At 37.4% G+C, this 20339-nt stretch overlaps 1 protein-coding gene across 7 annotated transcripts in view; it reads right to left on the bottom strand.

Annotated features, from left to right (window-relative positions):
• RGS12 (regulator of G protein signaling 12) overlaps window positions 1–20339 on the bottom strand; it is an 86145-nt gene that overhangs the window by 48539 nt on the left and 17267 nt on the right. For 4 of the 7 annotated variants that reach the window (XM_035324961.1, XM_035324955.1, XM_035324957.1 and 1 more), the window contains exon 3: window positions 14507–14626. In XM_035324961.1, the coding sequence (XP_035180852.1) occupies window positions 14507–14626 (120 nt within the window). Of the gene's footprint in view, window positions 1–28; window positions 850–4683; window positions 4820–13326; window positions 13492–14506; window positions 14627–20339 lie in introns of those variants that run through there. The other 3 variants (XM_035324960.1, XM_035324959.1, XM_035324958.1) reach the window with 3 other exon arrangements.

The raw sequence follows: 20339 nt of genomic DNA on the forward strand, positions 1-20339 counted from the left end.
TTAGCTAAATATAATTCATATCACTTACCCGCTCTTCATAAGAAACAGCAGTTATTTTTCCTAACAGTACTCTTCCTAAATTCATCTTCACTTAATATGGAAAAAGCATTTCCTTAGCACATCAGCTTCTCAAAGATTAAACTAAAAAATTCAGCCCTATTCCATGCCTGTACATGCCAGTAAAGTTTAAAGGCATTTCGTATGAAGTTCTATTTTACTCCCTTTATGTTACCCATAGCAACAGGCCAATGCAGGAAGCTGTGGTTCGTCAGGGATTCAGATTAGATCTCAATTATCTCTCACCAGAAAAGCTAGATCGTTTTATATAAATCGAGCTGATTGTAGTTTAAAGCGTTTCCTATACGAAAATCAGGAAAATAAAATGAAGTTGAATCGTGCAGAAGTCCTGAGCTCGAGAAAACAGATTTCCAGAACAGTTTTTTGCCAATCATTAGTTAATCACCCTACCATTACTTATAGAAACATTTACGTTGTAAACCATTATTTTCAGAGGTTTACATAATGCATGTAAAAATAAGACCTCGGACGGTCGATTCTGCTTAACTTTCCAGTGGTTCACACTGCCAATTGCAGGTAAAAATCCACAGTACAAGGAAAGTTGGCATCTTTGCCAGAGCTAGGTGCAGCCTGCAGTCACTAAAGACAAAATCCTCTTTGCAGAAATCAAGGGATATTCTGCCCTTCCTTCTTCGCTACCCCAGCCTATGCTTCACTGATGTCAAGGCAGCTCTGTGCACAGCGTCTTAAGGAGAGAGAGCAAAAGCAGCTACTTGTAATGCAAGAGGGAAGTGCTCCTCATTTGCTGTGGTAGTAGTGTCTTCAGGAGACTGGGTATGGAAAGTATAGGATATCCTGAAGTTTGCTGCCGTGCTCAAGTAAATAGTGATAGTACCTGACACATCCCTTTCTGGTACTTTTGAAGCGATCAGAATTGCAGGTTTGCTAAAAATAATTGCCAGAATTACAAATTGAGACTGATTAGTGAACATGTTTTTTTATTGTTTTTATGCTAGTGGGATGTCCTTGCAGCCAAGGAGGACTTACGAGCAGTAGCTTAGAAAGTGGGATCTCCCTTTTTCAGAGCAGCACATGGAATCCCCCACATCCACCCATCCAGTTCCGAGGATCAGCCCTGCTATAAAACCACCAGGAAGAAGGTGAATATTGCACTGAACTGTCACAGAGAGAAACTGAGGCAAAAAGAAGAGAAGAGCCTTTACTCAGGATCTCACAGAAAGACTGGCTTGCCAAAGGCAGTCCAAGTCTGCACATCATCCTGCTTCCGAATTTAGGATGAAGAGTCTCCGTAAACTGAGCAACTTCAGTCTCCCACATTTAATTTGGAGGGAACAGAGAAGAAATTTCAAGGTAATTACAGATGCAAAGGGAGGAACCATGCTTTAACAAGCATTCCAGAGACACAAGCAATGGCCAAGGCTCATTTATTAACTGATTAGTTATCTGAATAGGCATACCATTGCATTTCACGGTGCTGTCTTCCCCTAGTGTTTGATACCATGAAGAAATGCAATGGAAACAAATAGAGAGGTTGATAGGAAGAAATACGTTCTATAAAATCCTAAAATAAAGATGTAGGAAACCTCTCATGATACTTGCATCCACTATGTGTGGATGAGTATTACAACTATGTATTTTTAAATGAAAAAAGGCCACATAGGTCTGTTTAAACGCTGCACATTGCTTGACATGAAACCAAGTGGGCTGCAGAATGTTTTTTCACTGTCAGTCAATACCTTAAACAACCAGAGAGCAACATTACAAATATACAGGTGATAGCGTGCATAGTAATCCTCACATCGGATCAGTAAAAAGCACAAATGGAGAGCTGTCCTGGGAACTCCCCTCTGGGGCAATACAGAAAAGCCTTCTATCCGTACGTTGATCGTTAGTTAAACACTAAGTCCTACAGGAATCTCCTGCAATGCCCAAATGTGCCAGCACGGTTTTAACGGGTGTGTTTTCTACCCACAAGTACATATCAGAATGATGTGGGGGAAAAAAAAACAATACCTATGTGTAACTGGATGTAGCAGCAAGACTAGCACTGCTCCGGAGCCCCTGTGGTGGAGCACGGTTGGGAACACCGTATGGGCAATATTTTGTACGTCCTAGGCACTCCTGGTTGGCGTTATAAACCTAAGGATCCCTTAGTTTAAACAGATCTCTATAGCTGTTGATTTTATTTCACTGAAGAACTGAGCATCGCATGTCCACGTTTTTTCCATAAAGTGACACTACTAAAAAGAAGCTCTACCAATTAGACAATACCAGTTAATGATAATGACTACGAAATGTCATGAGGCTCTGAGAACCCTTGAAAAAAAATAATTTACTTCTATATTCCATAGATTATTTTAGCAGCTGCCAGCTTCGAAATCTTATGATTTTGTGTATCATTTCTGTAAACCAGGCAGGCAACTCAGAGTTCAAAGGTCGAAAGCAGAAGGAATGTTAATTTGCAAAGCTATTAATGGAAAGTGTTAAAATATGGCACAACAGCTTTAAAAAACTTATTCAGATATACCAAAGACGACATTTCTAAACCCACATCCATCTGCTTAGAAGCTAAACTGTGGGAAGGGGTAGAGACCCCAGATATGGTCGATCTGTTTTTCTCTTCCACCCTCCCTCCACTTCCTGCTCTTATTTTCTTTTGTATGTTTGTTTTCAGAGAAAAAAAAGCTCAAGAGAAGGATAGAATGACAGGAAGCCTGGATAAGTTTGAACTTGTCAAAGGATGAATAGGATTTAATGTATCCTTGACTCCTAAAAGAAGAATACACACACAAAAAATATGAGGCAACTAGAAAGAGGCAACCCTCTGGATGAACTCTTGGTAACACAAACTCCTGAAGTAAATTTGGCATCAACAGAGCACTCCTCCAAAAAACTTAACTCTCATCAAGTATTGCTTTCTGCATCCCAGGTTCAAGAGAATAGCAGCTACTTGCACGAAAGCCCAAGTAAAGTTTAGGATTTAATTTAGCTCACTGACCCCGAGTTTCTGTAAAGCAGGAGAATCACAACCTATAAACAAACTGAGACAACTTTTTAAAGAAATAGAAATCTCTTTTCTAATTCTCCAAATTTTCTAGAATCTGTCCAGATGTATTTTTGTGGAGGATTTGTCAGCTACTCAGCAGTAAACATACCGCATGTGTGCTACTGATTAAAATAGGGAAGTTTCTCATGTTTACAAGGTTGTGGTTTCCCTCTACCAATTTTAAAGATAAAAGTCCTTCGTACGGCAGGGTTATACTAAGGAAAAATATTTTTGAGTCAAACTATTTGGAATGTGTTCGTTTATAAATAACTAAGAAAGAAGCTACCTTTAAATATCAAGACTTTCAGTAACAGGCAATTCGGTGAAGTCAAGAGACTGGCTGCAAACGGCTGTCCCGAGTGCCCCCTGCTGTCCGCCTCCCTTTCTGAGACTGATGTACACACTTCAAAATGATAAATTTGGAAAGATTTGCCATCCAGAAATCTTCACTAAAAACAAATAGTTGGTTTTGAAAGTCACATTTTGAAATTTAAAATATACTTCTGAGGAGTCTGACCGCAAATAGGTAATAAAAAATACACTCAGTAATCTTTTTGAGACAAACATCACTGTTTTTCTTCTGTTGATCAGCATCGTGTGACAGCTGAATTCCCTCCACTAATAAAAACATGCAGTAACAGCATGCATAACTTGTACATCCAGATGGAAGATTAATTGCAGCTTAATAGTAAATTAAGATTAAATTACATATTAAGGAGGATATGATTAAGTGACAGATCCCTAAGACACAAAGTCGCTGCTGAATTTCCTACTACTATAGATGAAGCCTCTAAGTATCAATAAACTTTGAGGAAATCAATGTAAAGCAAACATGAAAACTACTCATTTTTAATAAAACAGTGCAAATGTATCTTTCTAAGCCTTACAATTATCTTTCCCTTTTCATTTTAAAAGCTAATAGTTTTACTAATACACTTCCAGCACTAAAGGAAATTATACATTGCCATATAAGGCTAAATATAAATAATAAGGCTAAAATGTCAAAATTTGATAACACTTCACTTACTGTGTGTTTTCTGAGCAGCAAAAAGCTAAAAGCTGTCTGAAGTCTCTACACCTCAAAATTCTATATTCTACCAATACTTTTCATTTATTTTAATAATTCATCCTATCTGGATTCTGTTTTATTGGATAAAAATCCAGCTGGAAAAGAAATCAGTTTAGCTGCACACCTTTAAAAGAAGTGTAACAATTAGAAGGTAACTTACACCTTTTACAACATTCTGGCTTTATGGAAACACATTTACAAGTACAGTGAAAATTAAGTGACTAATTTAAAAATAATAATAATTAGAGAAACATCGGTATGTATACTATACCCACTCTAAATTGTAAAAAACAATATGTCATTTAAAACATGTCTATTTAAAATGGTATATTCTTAATTTCATAACAGCTTATATAGAAAGTTAACTTAAATTCTTATACTTACGAACTTTGTCTCTTTAAAAACTCATTGAATCCTTAGAAGCATTATTTATCACATTTCACTGCAAGATTTCTTAGCTTGGAAGACTATTCATTAAACCATATTCCTGTTTTCTGTTCGCTTTAGACAAACAAAACTTTATACTTACAGACACTTGACTATCAGTAAAAGTTTTCTCCATGTATAAATAGTTTAATAGCTCATTGTTAAGAAACAGTCCCTTCAACTTTATTATTAAGCTCTTTCTGAACACATATTTACTTCTTCCAGAGTCCAGTAAAAAAATGAAGCCTCTCTGTGTGTCGCCCTATCAACACCTCTCCCATTCTCCTCCCTCCCCAGCACATTCCCCGCCCTCAGTGGCTCTGTATCTTCCCATCAAAAGGAGCAGGCAGCTCGTAAAATGTTGTTTAGGCAGGTCCTACATAACAAAAAAGGCTTCTCGAAAGACAACAACGTGCAGCTGAGAAGTCTGCTAATAAAAAATGCATTTGGTAAAGGCCTACAGGACTCTGACTTAAAACTTTTGTCCAAACTTGTTTAAGCATCAAGTCAACATCATTTTCTCTTCCAAAGTATCTTCAGTTTTAATACATTCCCCTTGGATATTATCTGAATGAACTGAGTGTATCAATCCCTATTAAAAATACTTAAAATATAATCTAAAATTATATATATATATATATATATATATATATATATAAAAAGAGATGAAGAACAGTTAAACTTGTAAGACTCGCAGCAATTTTCTTCCAGTTCCTGGCATGTAGGTGCATGTCTCAGTATGATTACAATCACATGTATGCATATTATGCAACCTATCTCATCCTACCAAAATGCTCCGTGTTCTTTTGAGTAAGCAGGGCACTGGCATTTACAAGGATCTCGTTCCAAGTGAAACATGATTCTCGTCATTTTCGATACCACACCTACACTCCAGACAGACCAGCAATATCAGGGTGTTTTCAGGAGGAAATGCACATATTTTCTAGCCAGCAAATAATGCTTAAATATCATCCTTTTGGAGTTCTTTGATCTAGAGGGAAGTAGAAGATGGGATTTTTATTTCGTTTTTTTAAGCATCAGAAGAGCAGATGAAACATTTTGATCATTTAATATTAAATAAAGAGCAGCAACTCATCTAGAAGCTCCACAGGTGATTCTTCAAGCTTCCCTGGACTAAAAAAAAACATGCGGTCAGTGGAAATTAAATGGTACCAAGTCCTTGTCTTGGTAAAAAATCTCAGCACTTTAAACAAGGAGTGCAGAGTCAGAACCAATTCACAGCAGGCTACAGTGCTCTCATATCTATTCTGTGACTATGTTCTAGGAATGCCAATTCAGTTCATTCAATAAGGCCTTAATTCATTCCATACCACTAACCAGGTCTCACGGAGCAAAAATCCTTCCTCACCCATTAGCATGTGACGTGACAAAACAGACATATCAGGTGATGGAAACCGCAGCCGAGGAAGGGCAGGGACACGAAACAAACCAGTCACCAGGTTCCTCATTCCCGCCTGGGAACTGCAGGGGCAACCACCTCTGCAGCAGGGAAGGGGCTGGTGGCCTCTCGGCCAGAAAGAGAGGCTGCAGGCAGCTGTAGCACAACCGTGCATGCTCCCAGGGCCCACTCCTGTTACACTGCACTGGAAGATGCCGTACTGGAGAGCCCTTCACGAAAAGGCTGCTCCATCTGAAAGGTGACACAGCTTCCTGTGCCTAGAGAACATGAGCCCACACACATAGAGAAGCAACATCCATCCTTGAGCCTAGGAATATAAGAATGGTCCCATCAGTTCAGAACACACATTTATCAAACCCACTGTTCAATTTCCAGTGGCAGCCACAGATGGATGTGTAGCGATGAGTAGCACAGGGCAACATATAATATATTCCCTGATTACATAGTCCCAGACTTCAGGTATTTTTAGTTCACATTTCCTGAACGTGGTATGGCTTGTCTCCTTAATAATCCCCAGTGGCTTTCTTTTCCAAACATTTGTCCATTCTTCCCTAAGGACATGCAAATTTCTTGCAGCCACAGCACTCTGTCGTAAGACGTTCCCCAGACCTACTTACTTGCTGCATGAACAATCGTGTTCCTTTGTTAGTTTTGCTCCTGGCTCCAGCCACCTTCCATTAATGGTGCCTCCTTGTCCCAAAGGAGATGGCGAGCAGTCAATCCCAACTACTTTTTGTATGTCACCCATGATTCTGTACTCTTGTTATGCCTTTCTGAACCTTCTCCATTTCTAATATGCATCGTAACATTTTTGAAATGAGATTAGAACACCATATTCAAGCTGGCAAAATCACACTGTGGGCATGTAGCAGATTTATACAGTAGAATTATCATGTGGTTTATTTTTCCCTATTTCTTCCCTAGTAATTCATAACAGGATTTTCTCTTTTGCTGCTACTGTACTGAGCCTATGTTTTCATGCCACTGTCCTTTATAATGCAAAGGCCTCAATTCTGAGAGGAAGCAGTCAGCTCAGAGACATAGCTACCATTTGATACATGAAGCTAGGATGATTCTGCCTCATTTGCATTGTTTTACATCTATCTACATACATTTCCATCTGCCATTTTGTTGTCCAGTCATTCAGTCTTATAAAAACAGTCTGCTCTCATCTTCAGAGACTGCCCTTGCCCTTATTAACTTGACTAACTTTACCTCACTGCTCACCTTCTTGGGAGGAGCCTTCAAAGATGCGCTTGAATCGACAGCAAAAGGAACTGAAGCAAAGGTCAGTCTTTAGCAGCAAATAATTTCAAGTATTACAGATGGCAGTGCCAAAAGCTATTATTCTGCCACAATGTCAGGGGGTTAACATGCCTCGTGAATTAGACCCAGGACAGTAAACACTTTCAGCTCAAAGACAGCAAGCCCAACTTTAAAAGAAGGCTAGGTATCAAAAGGCTACAGAGAAAGATGCCCCTGAGAGGTTGCCCACCTACTGAGACTCACAATCCTGAGAGCATGTTGCTACTCAAATACTGGAACCAAACGAAGCCAGAAGTAAGGTCTGGTACCTTATGCAGCTGAATCAATAGATACGAGCCCTTTGTAGCGTCAGACAGTTGCCTTACCTTGTTCACCCAGGCTGATCCTTGTATAGTCACAAATGTGACTGCGCTGGAGATGTTGACAGCTTATTAATTCACCAGTGTCCATCTAATCAAATAGCTCAAGAATGGCAGTGCTGGCTACTGACAAGAAGTAAGGCCTGCTGTCTGAGGATTTAAGCAGAATAAAAACTCTCATCTAGTCCCTGAAAGCATAGCCTGTACCTCTGGTTCTGTGACAGAAAGTGGCTTGTGTTAGAGCCAAGCCCAGAGGCAATAAGGTTTGGACGGTACTTGAGTGGCAGGGTCAGACAATTGCTTCCTGAGGGAGAAGTTTCTGCATACAGTGCCAATTGTCTTTGCACATACGAGGAATGAATTCCTGACAGAATCCATCCTAGGCAACACTGTTGATTTCTTCTCAGGCACCAAAGTACAGAAGGAGCACTGCTGTATGCACCTCACAGAGCAAAGAGAGATGAAATCCAGCTCCCAGCACACTCTCTGACTACTTACTTTCTTATATGCAATTCATGACAAATTTCTTCAGAATCTAAAATAAATAACCCAAAAGCAGTAGAAAAGAGTAAACAGTAAAATTATCAAAGTATGGTCACTTTGCTACTTGCAGTGACAAGAGACAAATCCCCTTACTCTTAGTGTCTTAAAAATGATACAGTTTAACATTCTTGAATATATCCAGAAATAAGTGCCTCCACTTCACAAGAAACAAGAGGTTACACACAACTGTACTCCTCTATTGACCAAACAACCTTGGGCAGATACTTTACAAAAATATGTGAAGTGTGAAGAGCATCAGAATTTTCCAAATTAAATTTTATAAATGTAAGAAAAAAATACAGCAAAAAAACATAATATTTTCAAAATTATGTTACAGTATAAAATACCACCACAGGCTTAATATTAATGTCTGAAAAAAAATAAATAAATGTATAGTGCTAGCTTTATATTGTCCTCCTTAAAGGAGTAACAATGGATGTAACTAACAAACCTCAAAGGAGCACACATAAGAAATAATCTGAGGAAGATCCTCCAGAGTATGCTGAAAAGAGTTTGAAACCCTTAACAGAGCAGTCTAGAGAACCAACCATGAAAAAAAATCACATTCTTTAAGACACAGTAAGAATGATGTCAGCAAAACAAATTCTAAGGGATAACATATGCATCATTCAGAAGGGGATGACGGTAACCTAGAGATGTAGTGGCTGTGTCTTAGGAGTCAAATAAATAGTGCCATAAGCTGTTGTGTAGTTCCAAAGACAGCTGGAAGTGTCTGCCCCCTGCTATACCACCAAGCCTCCTGTCAATCAGGTTGGTCGCATCCAAACTGCCAGTTGGGAACAGTGATGGGGGCTAACTTCTAAACCACATCCAGTCATTTGTGAAAATACACTAGTTGGCCCAGGACAAACCACATAAAGGACAACTCCAGCAAGACAAGAGGACAAACATTGCACTCTGGTGCAAGGGGGTTTAGACTTCTATAGGAAGTGAGTGTGAAATCACTAAGCTGACATCTTCTACATTGCACTGTTTGAAAAGCTGACACCTAGTGGCACGTTCCAAGAAAGGGGCTCTGCCACATACTGCTACTCCAACAAACAGCACCAGGCAGTATCTAACAAAGGGAAAAAAGAAACAAAGAATTTAGGATTTGGTCACAGATCCATGAGACTTCTGAAACAGCAATGTTAGGAGCTGGATTGTACTAGCATTCAGATTTCAGAATATCAGGATACTGACAGGGTATGAGACAGGAGTAGCTTTTTAAGAATTCTATTATAAAAAATGCTAAATATACAGAACTACTTTTTACATACAAAATTTAGATTTTATTCTTGCATGCTATTTTGCTTCACAACTGGCCCTTTTTCCACCTTCACAAAAACAGACTAAGGACAAAACTGTCAATCAGTCAGTTACATCTTAGTTAAGAATTAGGACAAAATACATGCAAAAGATGCAATGCTTAAAGGTAATTAATACGTGGTGGCAGTTGTGTATGCCAGCAGGCCACAGTAAATTATCACAGCTTAACATAATCAGTAAAACCTAAGACAAAAACATGCATTCTTTTCAAATGTTAAATTCACAAATCTAGATTCACAATTAAGAGGCTCCTTGATTTAAATCACGTAATTATAGTAGCCATAGTGGTGCTGTTGAGGCCATGGTGATGACCTAAGACTGCCGGTGAAGCAAGCTTTGTGGAGAGCATTAATACTTTTTATTAGATCAGCTTACAGGGTGGGAAAAGTTTGGGGCATGTTTAACTCTTCTTGTCTGATTTTCCTACTACACTAGCTAGCCTAATATAAGCTATTATCTCCCTGTGTAAGCTTTGTCTGATTATTTAAATCAGCCAAACAAAGACAGGTACCCACTTAAAAACTCATTACTAAGTCAAATGAGCATTTAGGGTTTTTTGCCACCCACAGATGCCAAAGCTAATATCCAGCAGAGACATGTCATTCATTAGTATAAAAACCTCATACCGAGGAGATGTGTTGTACGCTTTCAATTAGCAGATGAAATGCAAAAAAGTTGCTTCAGTAGAATTAACAAAACAGAAAAAAAATCGAGCGTTATTATCTATAATAACAGCTAATAATACAAGATTATTAATGGTTATAATTAAGATAGAACATTCTAACAAAATTCTTAACACTGACTAATAAAATATGATACATTCCAACTTTGAAAACATTACTAAAATCTAGAAATTTGATACAATAAATGTTCTTTTTCATATGGAATATAGCTTTAAGATTTACAAAATGGGCTGGAGAAAAAAGAAAAATAAAAAAGGCTATCTTTTTGTTCTGAAAATCTCTAAATCAAAATGTTATTTAACAATACTCAGAAAGAACCAATACTCTTGCTCATTAGTGTAAGACATTATGTATCTCATTATACTATTCTGTCCTAATTTTAACCACAGAGAAATACCAAAGGTACATCAAAATGATGTTCAGGAAACTCAACAGCTTTGAGATGTTCTCCCTGGCTAGGTAACAACCAAATCTGTTGAATTCGAAGGAACACTTACAAGGGTCCCCCATTTTTACGTATTTCAAGAAAGATTAAGATATGAACGGAAAGAGCTACAGTTGGAAGTGGTACTGGATCTGGTTCCAAAATTGATGCTGAGGAAAAAGATTATTCTGTTTAATGTAACTTCTTTTAAAAAGGTGGGATTCTAGTTTCTGCAGTCTTACAGAGTCACCTTCAATGTGTTTATAAACCAATAAACAATGCTTTTGCCATCACAGAATCCTACAAAACAGAAGATGTGAGTGGTGGCACTTACCTACAGGGAAGTAAGAGGACAGGATCCTGTCCTCTCATTAGTCTAAATATTAAATAATTCTAAAACATGCCAAGTTCCAGCTTAAGCTATGCCTTGTAAATATGAACCTGCAGGTATTCTCTGAAATAGGATTGGTGGAAATCTCAGATTTGTTGTTGTTGTTATTTATTGGTACTATTACTTAACAAACAATGATTAACATAGAAAAATGTATTACTATTATATACAAAGTAGGAATTTGTTTTTAATAAAAACATACTTCTTGTGATTTAGTAAAGAAAAATCTCTAAATACATTTCTTGTGAAAACAATATAATTAAGGCATATACTGGGCACAATAATTTTCTGAACTGAGTTTTAACTTATAAATTAATCTATATTCAGCCCTAGTGTAAACAAGCAGAATTTTCACAGTTCAGAAATAAAATTGTACATTTTGTGCTTTGTGAGACATTTTCCTTATCTGTTACTTCTTAGCACAACACCCTATAATTTTGCACTCTTATCCTATTTTGATCCCTCCAGATTTAAAATGAATTCATATACAGGTTCTATGAGTAAAAACAGCATTTAGAGGTTAAGCACACAAACTTGTATTTATTTATTTTTTATGTACAGCAGAGCTTCTGCAGGTAAGAGGAAATGCTTGAGGTGGGCACTGTATCATAACAGCTAATTCTAACCTTATATGAATATTAATTGTGGGGGAAAGTAAGCCATTATATTCCTATTTGAAAGAAGAGGTGCAATATTTATTCTCTTGCAATTATTGGTTTTATTTATTAAAATTTATATATATATTATATAAAACATGCATATATTTTATGCTTGAATGGCTTTGAAAATAAATTAAAAAAAAAAAAAAACTGCAAAGAAACCACGCCACCTTATGGCAGAAGACAGCAACACTGACAGCTGGTATTTCAGACACTATATAGCTCCAAAGGCAAGAGGAGCAAGTTCATAATGTCGTAACAAGTGCAAATGCAACCTTCTTCAGACCCACGAGAAATGAGCAGTGTTCGCCATATGCCCATAAAAGGAACTGTGTGGAAGTTCACTGCTGAATTTAGAAGACTACGATGATCTTAGCAGGAATCAAACCCACAAGCTTAGAAAAGCATATTAGGTTTCAGACTCAATGTTTGGGTCAGTACCTTATCCGTTCTGCTAAGATAGCTGGAAAGAATACAACAACTGAGTAACCTATATAGTATGTTCATGATCATTATTCCAGAGGTGGAGTCTCTAAGAATTTCCTGCTATTGTTATTTCCTCTACTAGCAACTCTAAATAGATGGCCTGAAATAATCTAAACATACACTGACAACATTGTGTTCTACTACACTTCGCATAACAGTAGTTGGGAATAACGCTGCTGCAGCAACATTACAGTTAGAACCAAACCCAAAATGTCTCATGCTATTTGACTTTGACTTGTCAAGTTTTGGAAATTATTCTCAGGGTTGGTATTTCACCAGGTGGCTGGGATATTTGAAGGCTTGGTATCATTGTCTTGTAGCATGCAGAGAAAAAAAGAGATTTTAAAGTGAAAACAGCAGCTGACAGAGAGCAGTCCGCACCCAAGTGTAATAATTAATCCAGATACAGTTTTTAGTACAGATTGTTTCTACTTTGTCCAATTCATACCATGGCCTAGAATTTTCGGTTTCCCCATTCAAAGTAACAGCTTTGACTATTAGGACATTGTGTAACACAGAGACTCTCAGTCCCTCCTGTTGGTGGGACAATTTATATATATTAGTGAATACTGAGTGGGAAGCAAAGAGAGAAAAATGGATTTCATAGCCCAGTGACTATGATATCTTACTGAAATTAACAGAGGGTAAGTACCAAGTCCCTATCTTGGTGATTATTTTTGCAATGCGAAACAGCTCCTACAATAGAACTTAAATGATTTCCTTGGTGTTTACAGCTCCCTCAGAATATGAGATATGCACATAAATCTCTATGAAATCTGAATCTGGAAAAATGTGGTGTGAACCCCCTTTCTCCTATCACATATGAATCACTAGTACTAGGCTCTTAGATATTCTGAGAAGGTCATCTCTTGCTGTGACCAGAAATTGTCAAAACTAGCAATATGTAGCAGCAAGGCTTTTAATTTAGAAAAAAATTTGAATGAAGAAAGATGTTCCTAGACAGTTACCAGCCAGCTTTATCTAGAAGATCTTGCTCTGTTTGCTGAAGTTGTGCACTTACTATATTAAAGTCAGAAGCGCAAAGAAATGAAAAACTATTTTCAGTGACTAGTAAAGAAAAGCAAGACACTTAAAAGCTTCAGACAAGATAGAAATAGACCACAATGAAAAAGGGTACATTTTTTTCCTTTAAAACATCTGAGAAACAAGTAACCACAGATCCTACCTGCATTCCCTAAGCACGCCAGAAGCTCCTTCCATATACTCTGTTCCCTAAAAATCCAGTGAACCGAGCTCTCCCCTCCTTTAGTTCAGTTAGTGAAATGCCTTTCTTCCTACATCTTGCCACAACAGGAAACTCAGAATATGTCTTTCTTTCCTCCTCCCTTCTCAAACACTTTTTATACACCTCCTTCCCATTTAGAGGAATCAGTGTGCCACATTCCCTCCCATGCCAAAGAACAGCGTAATATGTATTACATGGCTCCTGTGCCAAAAGCTCTGCACATAGTTTTGTTTCTGCCCAACCACAAACCTTCTTCCAGAGAAGCATGATAAAGGGGTAAGGGAAAAATCTCTCCATTTGCCTTCACATCACTATGGGTCAGGTTTTCAGGAGGAAGCACACTAGAAGAGAAGATACAACGAATCCATATTCCTTCAGCTTGAGAGAGGCTCTCAGCAGAGCAGGAGGAACAGATTCTCAAATTCAGGTAACTTTTCATTCTCTATTTCCACCACAATTACTAAGCTTTGGTCACTGAGGCCCAGACATCAGCTGACATTATACCAGATGTGAAATAGTGTTATTACATTACATTCAGAAAACCCCAAAATCACCATACCAATCACCAGCACCACGTTGATTAGGCATTTTCTTTTCCAACTGCTGGCATATAGGGAGGAAAAACTTATTTAATCTGTTTAAACAGGATTTTTTCCATACTCAGAAAAATTGAATTCCTTAGGGAACTACGTAAAGAGCTTGGTCTTCGTATTCAACACCAGCAACATCTGTAACCCCCCAAAGCCTTCTCAATGCAAAGAATATCAGCTGAATGATTAAAAGAATATGACAAACATTAGGGTTTTTTTTCCTCTTTAGTCAGGATAACTAATTCAAACTACTGTTTTGCTCTATATGACCAGCTGTGATGGGTAAAATAAAGCCAACATTCCCCACAGAAAGAATGGCCGCTGCTAGCATCAACATAAACTATTAAAGAAACACTGAGAAAGTCCAGTGATGCCTGAAATCTCTATTTCCCTCACACAAATATCGTATTATGATTAGTAACTTTATCACACTACAGACATTGCTTACTCTCCTTCATTTATCATCACCATTAACTACAATGTATTCTTCACCAGGGCTTATTTCTAAGTTTTAAGTGAAAGTTTATTACCTCAAGGTCATCCAGTGAACGAGTAATACTAAATCGCTTAGATCTTCCAAATGATCTTCGAGCGGAAGAACGCTGGGGAGGAGCCTGATTTAATCCCATTGGATGTCCAAATTTTGAACCCTAAACAAGACAGAAATGAAAATATGATTATTTCACTTCTTTAATTTTAGTACATTACTGATCATAGTGACAGCATCTGAATTTTAAACAATTCTACTTTTGTCCAGCTTGACTGCACTGATAGGGACAGAACTCCAAGGAGACAGAGTTGCAAGCCTCTGACAGGATGCCAGGTTCAACACACGCTCATCACTTGCCCTGTAAAGTCATGTATGAAAATCATTACAGATATGAAAGTACTTCTCCAGATTATTTAGCATTAAGTTACTTTAATAACACAAGTCATCAGTTAGGTTTCTAGAGTGCACACCTGCTACATGTAAGTATTAGAAGATAGAGTTTAATTAAAAGCCAGATACTCCTAGCTCTAGCCTTAACTACAATATCCTTACAACGAGAAAATATTTGTCCTTTCTATAGGAAATTACCATCCTAGCAGTCATCTCGCACAGCTTCTGTTGGAATCTTTCTCCACTTTTAAAAATTTTGTTTTCACTATGCATTTTTTTCTGAAGTTTTGCTACTCTAAGATCCAACTTTTTAAATCATACGGAATAAAATGCAAGAACAAAATGCATTATTCTTTTATTCTGAAGAAAGAAACTACCTCACTATGATATACCATGACTAGAATTGGTACTGCAAGGGTTTTCTGTTTTCCCCATAATCATACTCTTTCTCCTTAAAAAGCAACCAAAGGTTGGTTAAGCTACAACAACTCAGCAAGTATATATCTCGTTTATGCCAAATGGAAAATTTAAGCTTAAACCTAACAGTAGGCACAGTCAGTGACTGGTGCTAAGCAGATGTACATAAACTCACTACATTATGAAAACTTGTGATTATATGCCTGAAATTTTGGATTCCTTTCACTGTAACATTCAGCGTGGGGAAAATTCCTTCCTGTCTTCTGATGTTCTCTTTCACTTGAGAAAATAATGGAGTTTAATTCAGAGTAAAATTTCTTCTGGGTTATTCCAGCATCTTTCTTCATCACAATAAGCTTCAGAAATATTTATTAGTACTTTTATAGTTGCTCACTGGAAGCCTTGTAATACTTACTAAAACGTATTTTTCTATCTGTTTCTTCCTTCAGGCTACTTGTTACGCTCTCAGTTCTGAAATACGTGGATACCCCTTCAATCCTTTGTTTGAATATCTCTATATGTCACACCAATGGAAAGAACAATCATAAATTTCACACTTAAAACTTCACACTAACAGCCACTCCCATGAAGTAGAGAACATCAAGGACATTTTACCACCACCTTGCTGCAATAAGAGATGAGCCATCCAACAGAAGATGTCTGCCTGTTTATATGTTCTTACAGAGTCATTACTACTCTTTAGCAACAGAGCTCTGACAGCCACCACTATTCACTATAGACTGTTTAAAAGCCCCTGGAAATGTCAAGACATAACACAGTATACAGGAATCTGGATCCAAAGTATGTAGCAAGGTTCATCATTGCAACAAGCCGAGACTCCGGCTTCTTCATTTGGTATTAGAAGTGATCCATTTTTATAGGAAATCTCTTTCCCTCCCATCTTTTGATTTAGTAAGATTTTTTTTTATTGGGTAAGAAAAAAATGGGGCAGCTTCAGCCAAGGAAAGCTGGAAATCTGGCAACTGGAGATTAGCTTCTGAGGTTTTTAAGAGAACATTTAGAATTGCAGTATAAAAAAAGCTAAGATGGCTTTTGCTAACACAGTCAACTAAATGTGAAGACAAGAAAGTTGCTATCTGTAAATTGTCACAGATAGCACCCACTGGAACGAGTACAGTTCCTAACTTTCTGAGCAGCTCTTGAAATCATCTGTTCCTCCAGGCAGGTATCACTGAAGCAGTTTGCGCTTGGCTCTCGTCAGCCGCAGTCCTTCATGTCCAGAATAAAAGAAAGCCTGCACCTAATGCAGTAATCTGTGTCAACCAGCGAGAGCCACATCAGCCCCTGACTAAATTCAGCAGTATCCGTTCCTATTACTGCCCAGCACATCAAAGCACTAACATGGCTGCTCCTATATCAGTATGTTCCTGTTAAATGAGCACAAACACACGCATTCATCTTCCAGGCTTCATCACTAGTCATGTATGACCAGACTTGTTTTGGAATTCTTTATTTTTTAATCTGTAAATTAGCAATAAATCAATCAGACTACGAACAGCTCAGCAAATTCTAAAGCTAGTGAAATGAATGCCACCATTAATGGGAATACAACTATTTTGAAACTAATACAACTATTTTGAAACAGCTACATAGTACGGATTCTGCTTAATTGTCTCTCAAGTATTTCCCAAAACAAGATGCAACACCCAGAGGGCTTCATCTTTCATTAAAAAAATCGTGAAAGGAAACAAAGAAAATGTATATATATATATATATATATATATATATATATAGTAGTCATATCTATTTTGAATAACGAATACATTTCACTTTTCTTCTAATTCGGCCCAAAAAGTACATAAAATGTACATTAACTATCTAGTATATCTTTAAAAAGCAGAGAGATTGCCATGTACAATTCTAGGACTGTCAAACAGCAAACACAGAAAGAAAAAAATTTAGAAAGCAGTGACATTACAAATTGGAGGAAGAGGAGCAAACCGCCTGAAGACAAAGCTAATTATATTCCACTGAGAAGCAGATTCTAGATAACATTAATTCTCACCAGATGCCCCATTTTAGAAGGAAATGCAGCTTACCTAGTTGTGGTCAGAAAAATAACAAAGGGAAAGAGGGAGAGTGGATAAAAACATTTGAAAACTGTGTAGTAGTAGAAGAGAGAACAGGAAATTAATACCCTATCAAACATTTTCTTTATGGTTTTTGACGTTGTTATACAAAGCTCACTACTGAGCGCTGGATGGAATGGTAAAGGTAAGAGCAGGAAAAAAAAGACCTTGAGAACAACACAGGCTGTAAGAAATAATTATGACATATAAAAATTCACTAAGCTAACAATTTCCTCAATCCATTTGGGTAACAACTGCAATTAGAAAAATGTTTCAGCTGACAAAAATCTTTCTAGCAAAAATCCAAATTAATAATCCAGGAAATTAAGAACAACATTGCTTTAAAACAAACAAAAAATGGCTATATTTCACAGAGTATTTAATTTCCTACCGAGGGTGTTCAGAAGTCTTCCTTTTCACCCTTTCTTGACTCCTTTCCAGATACTCATATTATGAAGGTATACTTCTTTCTTCAGGTCAAAACAATGCAATATTTTAAAATTGCCTTGCATATATACACACACACACACACACACACACACACACACACACCACCATAACTTAAGCAGGCAACAGCAACATTTTGGCAAGTGTGTTTCACGGGACTCTGAAGAGTTGGAAATAAAAACATCCATGACTTGAAAAGGGAACAGGCATTGCAACTAGATTGTATTAGCCAGCATGGCTACAGAAATCCACAGTGTTTAATCAAATAGAGATTGCTAGTGCCATGACTGATATTAATGTAAATTTTGCAGTCTATTAGTCATAACAAAATTATCATAGTTCTAAAAATCTTACACTATTAATATTTTTTTAAATTACTAAATGGATCTTAAAACACTCAAAATAGTACATTATATGACCAACAAAATACTGTCTCGTTCACCATTAGCTGCCCAGCTAAAACACTGAAATTTGCTACATGAACAGTGGCTTTGTTTTTTTTTTTTTTTTTTTAATATAGATTGCCTACCTGTCCTAGAACTATTTCCTATATCTTAAAGATCCTCTTCCTGAAACAGTGCTGCTGAATCTATAAAACAGAGCTCTCAGAATATCTAGATATTCAAGTCAATCTAAACAAACCCTATTACAGAACAATATTAGAAACTCTAGTCCATCTGATGATTTATGAATTGGCTTCATTTTAGGAATCCAGAAACAAACAGAAAAGCACAAAAATTTGTGAAAACCAATTGGTTAGTGAAAAGCATGTGCTACAGCAATACATCCTCTGCATTTCACAATACAGATACTTACACACCTGCTGCTACTCTCTATCATGGTCAAAGTACAATAGAACATATCTCCACAAGCCTTCGCCCTATTAGGATTCCACAGATAAAGAGGAAAAACAACAATGTATTAAAGGAATTGACACAGCGATACTCTAAAAAAATCCATTCCTTTTCCTATTCTTGTAGCAAAATACAAGTTACAATCTAGCACAGACAGAAATACAAGTCAAATGCATAATCAGAAGAGAAAAAAAAAAAAAAAGGACAACGAATGGGTTTGCATAATCTTTTTTTAATATATAACTAGATCTCCCTTTTTTCCTTAGGCTAACAGGAAACGGTAAGTGCAAATATATTTACATGAGGTAACTATCCATCTGACCAAACTGTAGACTTTCTTCCCCTCCAAATATATATATACATTATTAACATGTCTACTTCGCCTTGTGGATGAGTTATGTCCTATCTACTTTACAAACAAGGTATTAAAAACAAAATTCACCAGCAGAGAATTGATACAGCAGCAGTCTGTGAATGTGTCCAAGGTGAGAACAATCTCTCTGATAACAAAAAAATGTGTACAAAAGAAGGACAAATACGAGAGTGGAAAACATTGCACTTGATGTGTGAACAAAAGAGAGGGAGCTGAGAAGCACAGGAGTCACACCAGACTGCAAATGGAGGGGCAGAAAGAGCAAGAATGATCCAATCCAAGGTGACTTGCAAAAATCTAGCTCTTTAAAAATTAAGAAAGAAAATGGATGTGCTCTTAGAAGGAAACTTAACATAAACAAGTTAGGCACATACAACCTTTTTTTTTTTTTTTTTTTTTTTTTTTTTTTTTAACAGCTGTGCTGTTTTAAGGACTCCGACCACTCCTGCCAGGCTGCAGCAGGCTGTCCCCTCATCTCTGCTAACAAAAAACTGGAAGCATAAAGCTATCCTGTACGTAACTCAGATCGATCTGCAGCCATGTCAACACAGCTGAAGCTGGACACTGCCACTGCTGGATTGAGAACCTCTTCATGCTGGCAGTACTGACGAAATGCAATGTGAAACTGCGGTCCTCAATGTGATACTCTAGCCTGGAGCAGGAGGGCACAGTTGCAAGTTGATGAAACCTTATCAATTATTCAGAACCCAAAGAAACCAAACACCTTTAGAAAACATCTTCAATTAACTTAACGAAATTCCCGGCTCCAGAACGAGCTGTACCACACCCTTTTCATAGTCTAGCAAATATTACAAGTTTTTAACAAACTGTCACACAAAACAACTTGAAATTTCCCTTTTTGCACTGCATGGTCATTGTGTCTCTCTACAGTTAAATATATACTGCTCTCTCATCCAATACCTCAATATAAATTTAAAAAAATTAAAAAAAAAAAAAAAAAAAGAGAATTTTCTCCTCTGATACCCATTTAAAAGCTAGGAGGAGTGGAAAGGAGGTAGCAAGGAGAGGACATCAGCAGCTCTTGGAGTACAAGAGGCTAAGCAAGTGGGAGAGTTTTGTTGGGTATTCAAGGCTCCTAGGCAACAACACAGGGAGCTGGGAGCAGGAATCCAGAAAGGGAAAAAGGGAGAAAGAAAAACTGTGAAGGCTAATGCCAGCTTCACAAGATCTTGCCAATTTAATCATTTAAAGGACAACACATTACAGTTTGTGATCTCGAGGGGAAACTAAATGGGATGAATCTCATCGGCCAGAGAGTTTGGATGCTGTGTGGAAGAGCAG

The sequence above is a fragment of the Oxyura jamaicensis genome, chromosome 4, assembly GCF_011077185.1.
Source record: "Oxyura jamaicensis isolate SHBP4307 breed ruddy duck chromosome 4, BPBGC_Ojam_1.0, whole genome shotgun sequence".
Classification (NCBI taxonomy): domain Eukaryota; kingdom Metazoa; phylum Chordata; class Aves; order Anseriformes; family Anatidae; genus Oxyura; species Oxyura jamaicensis.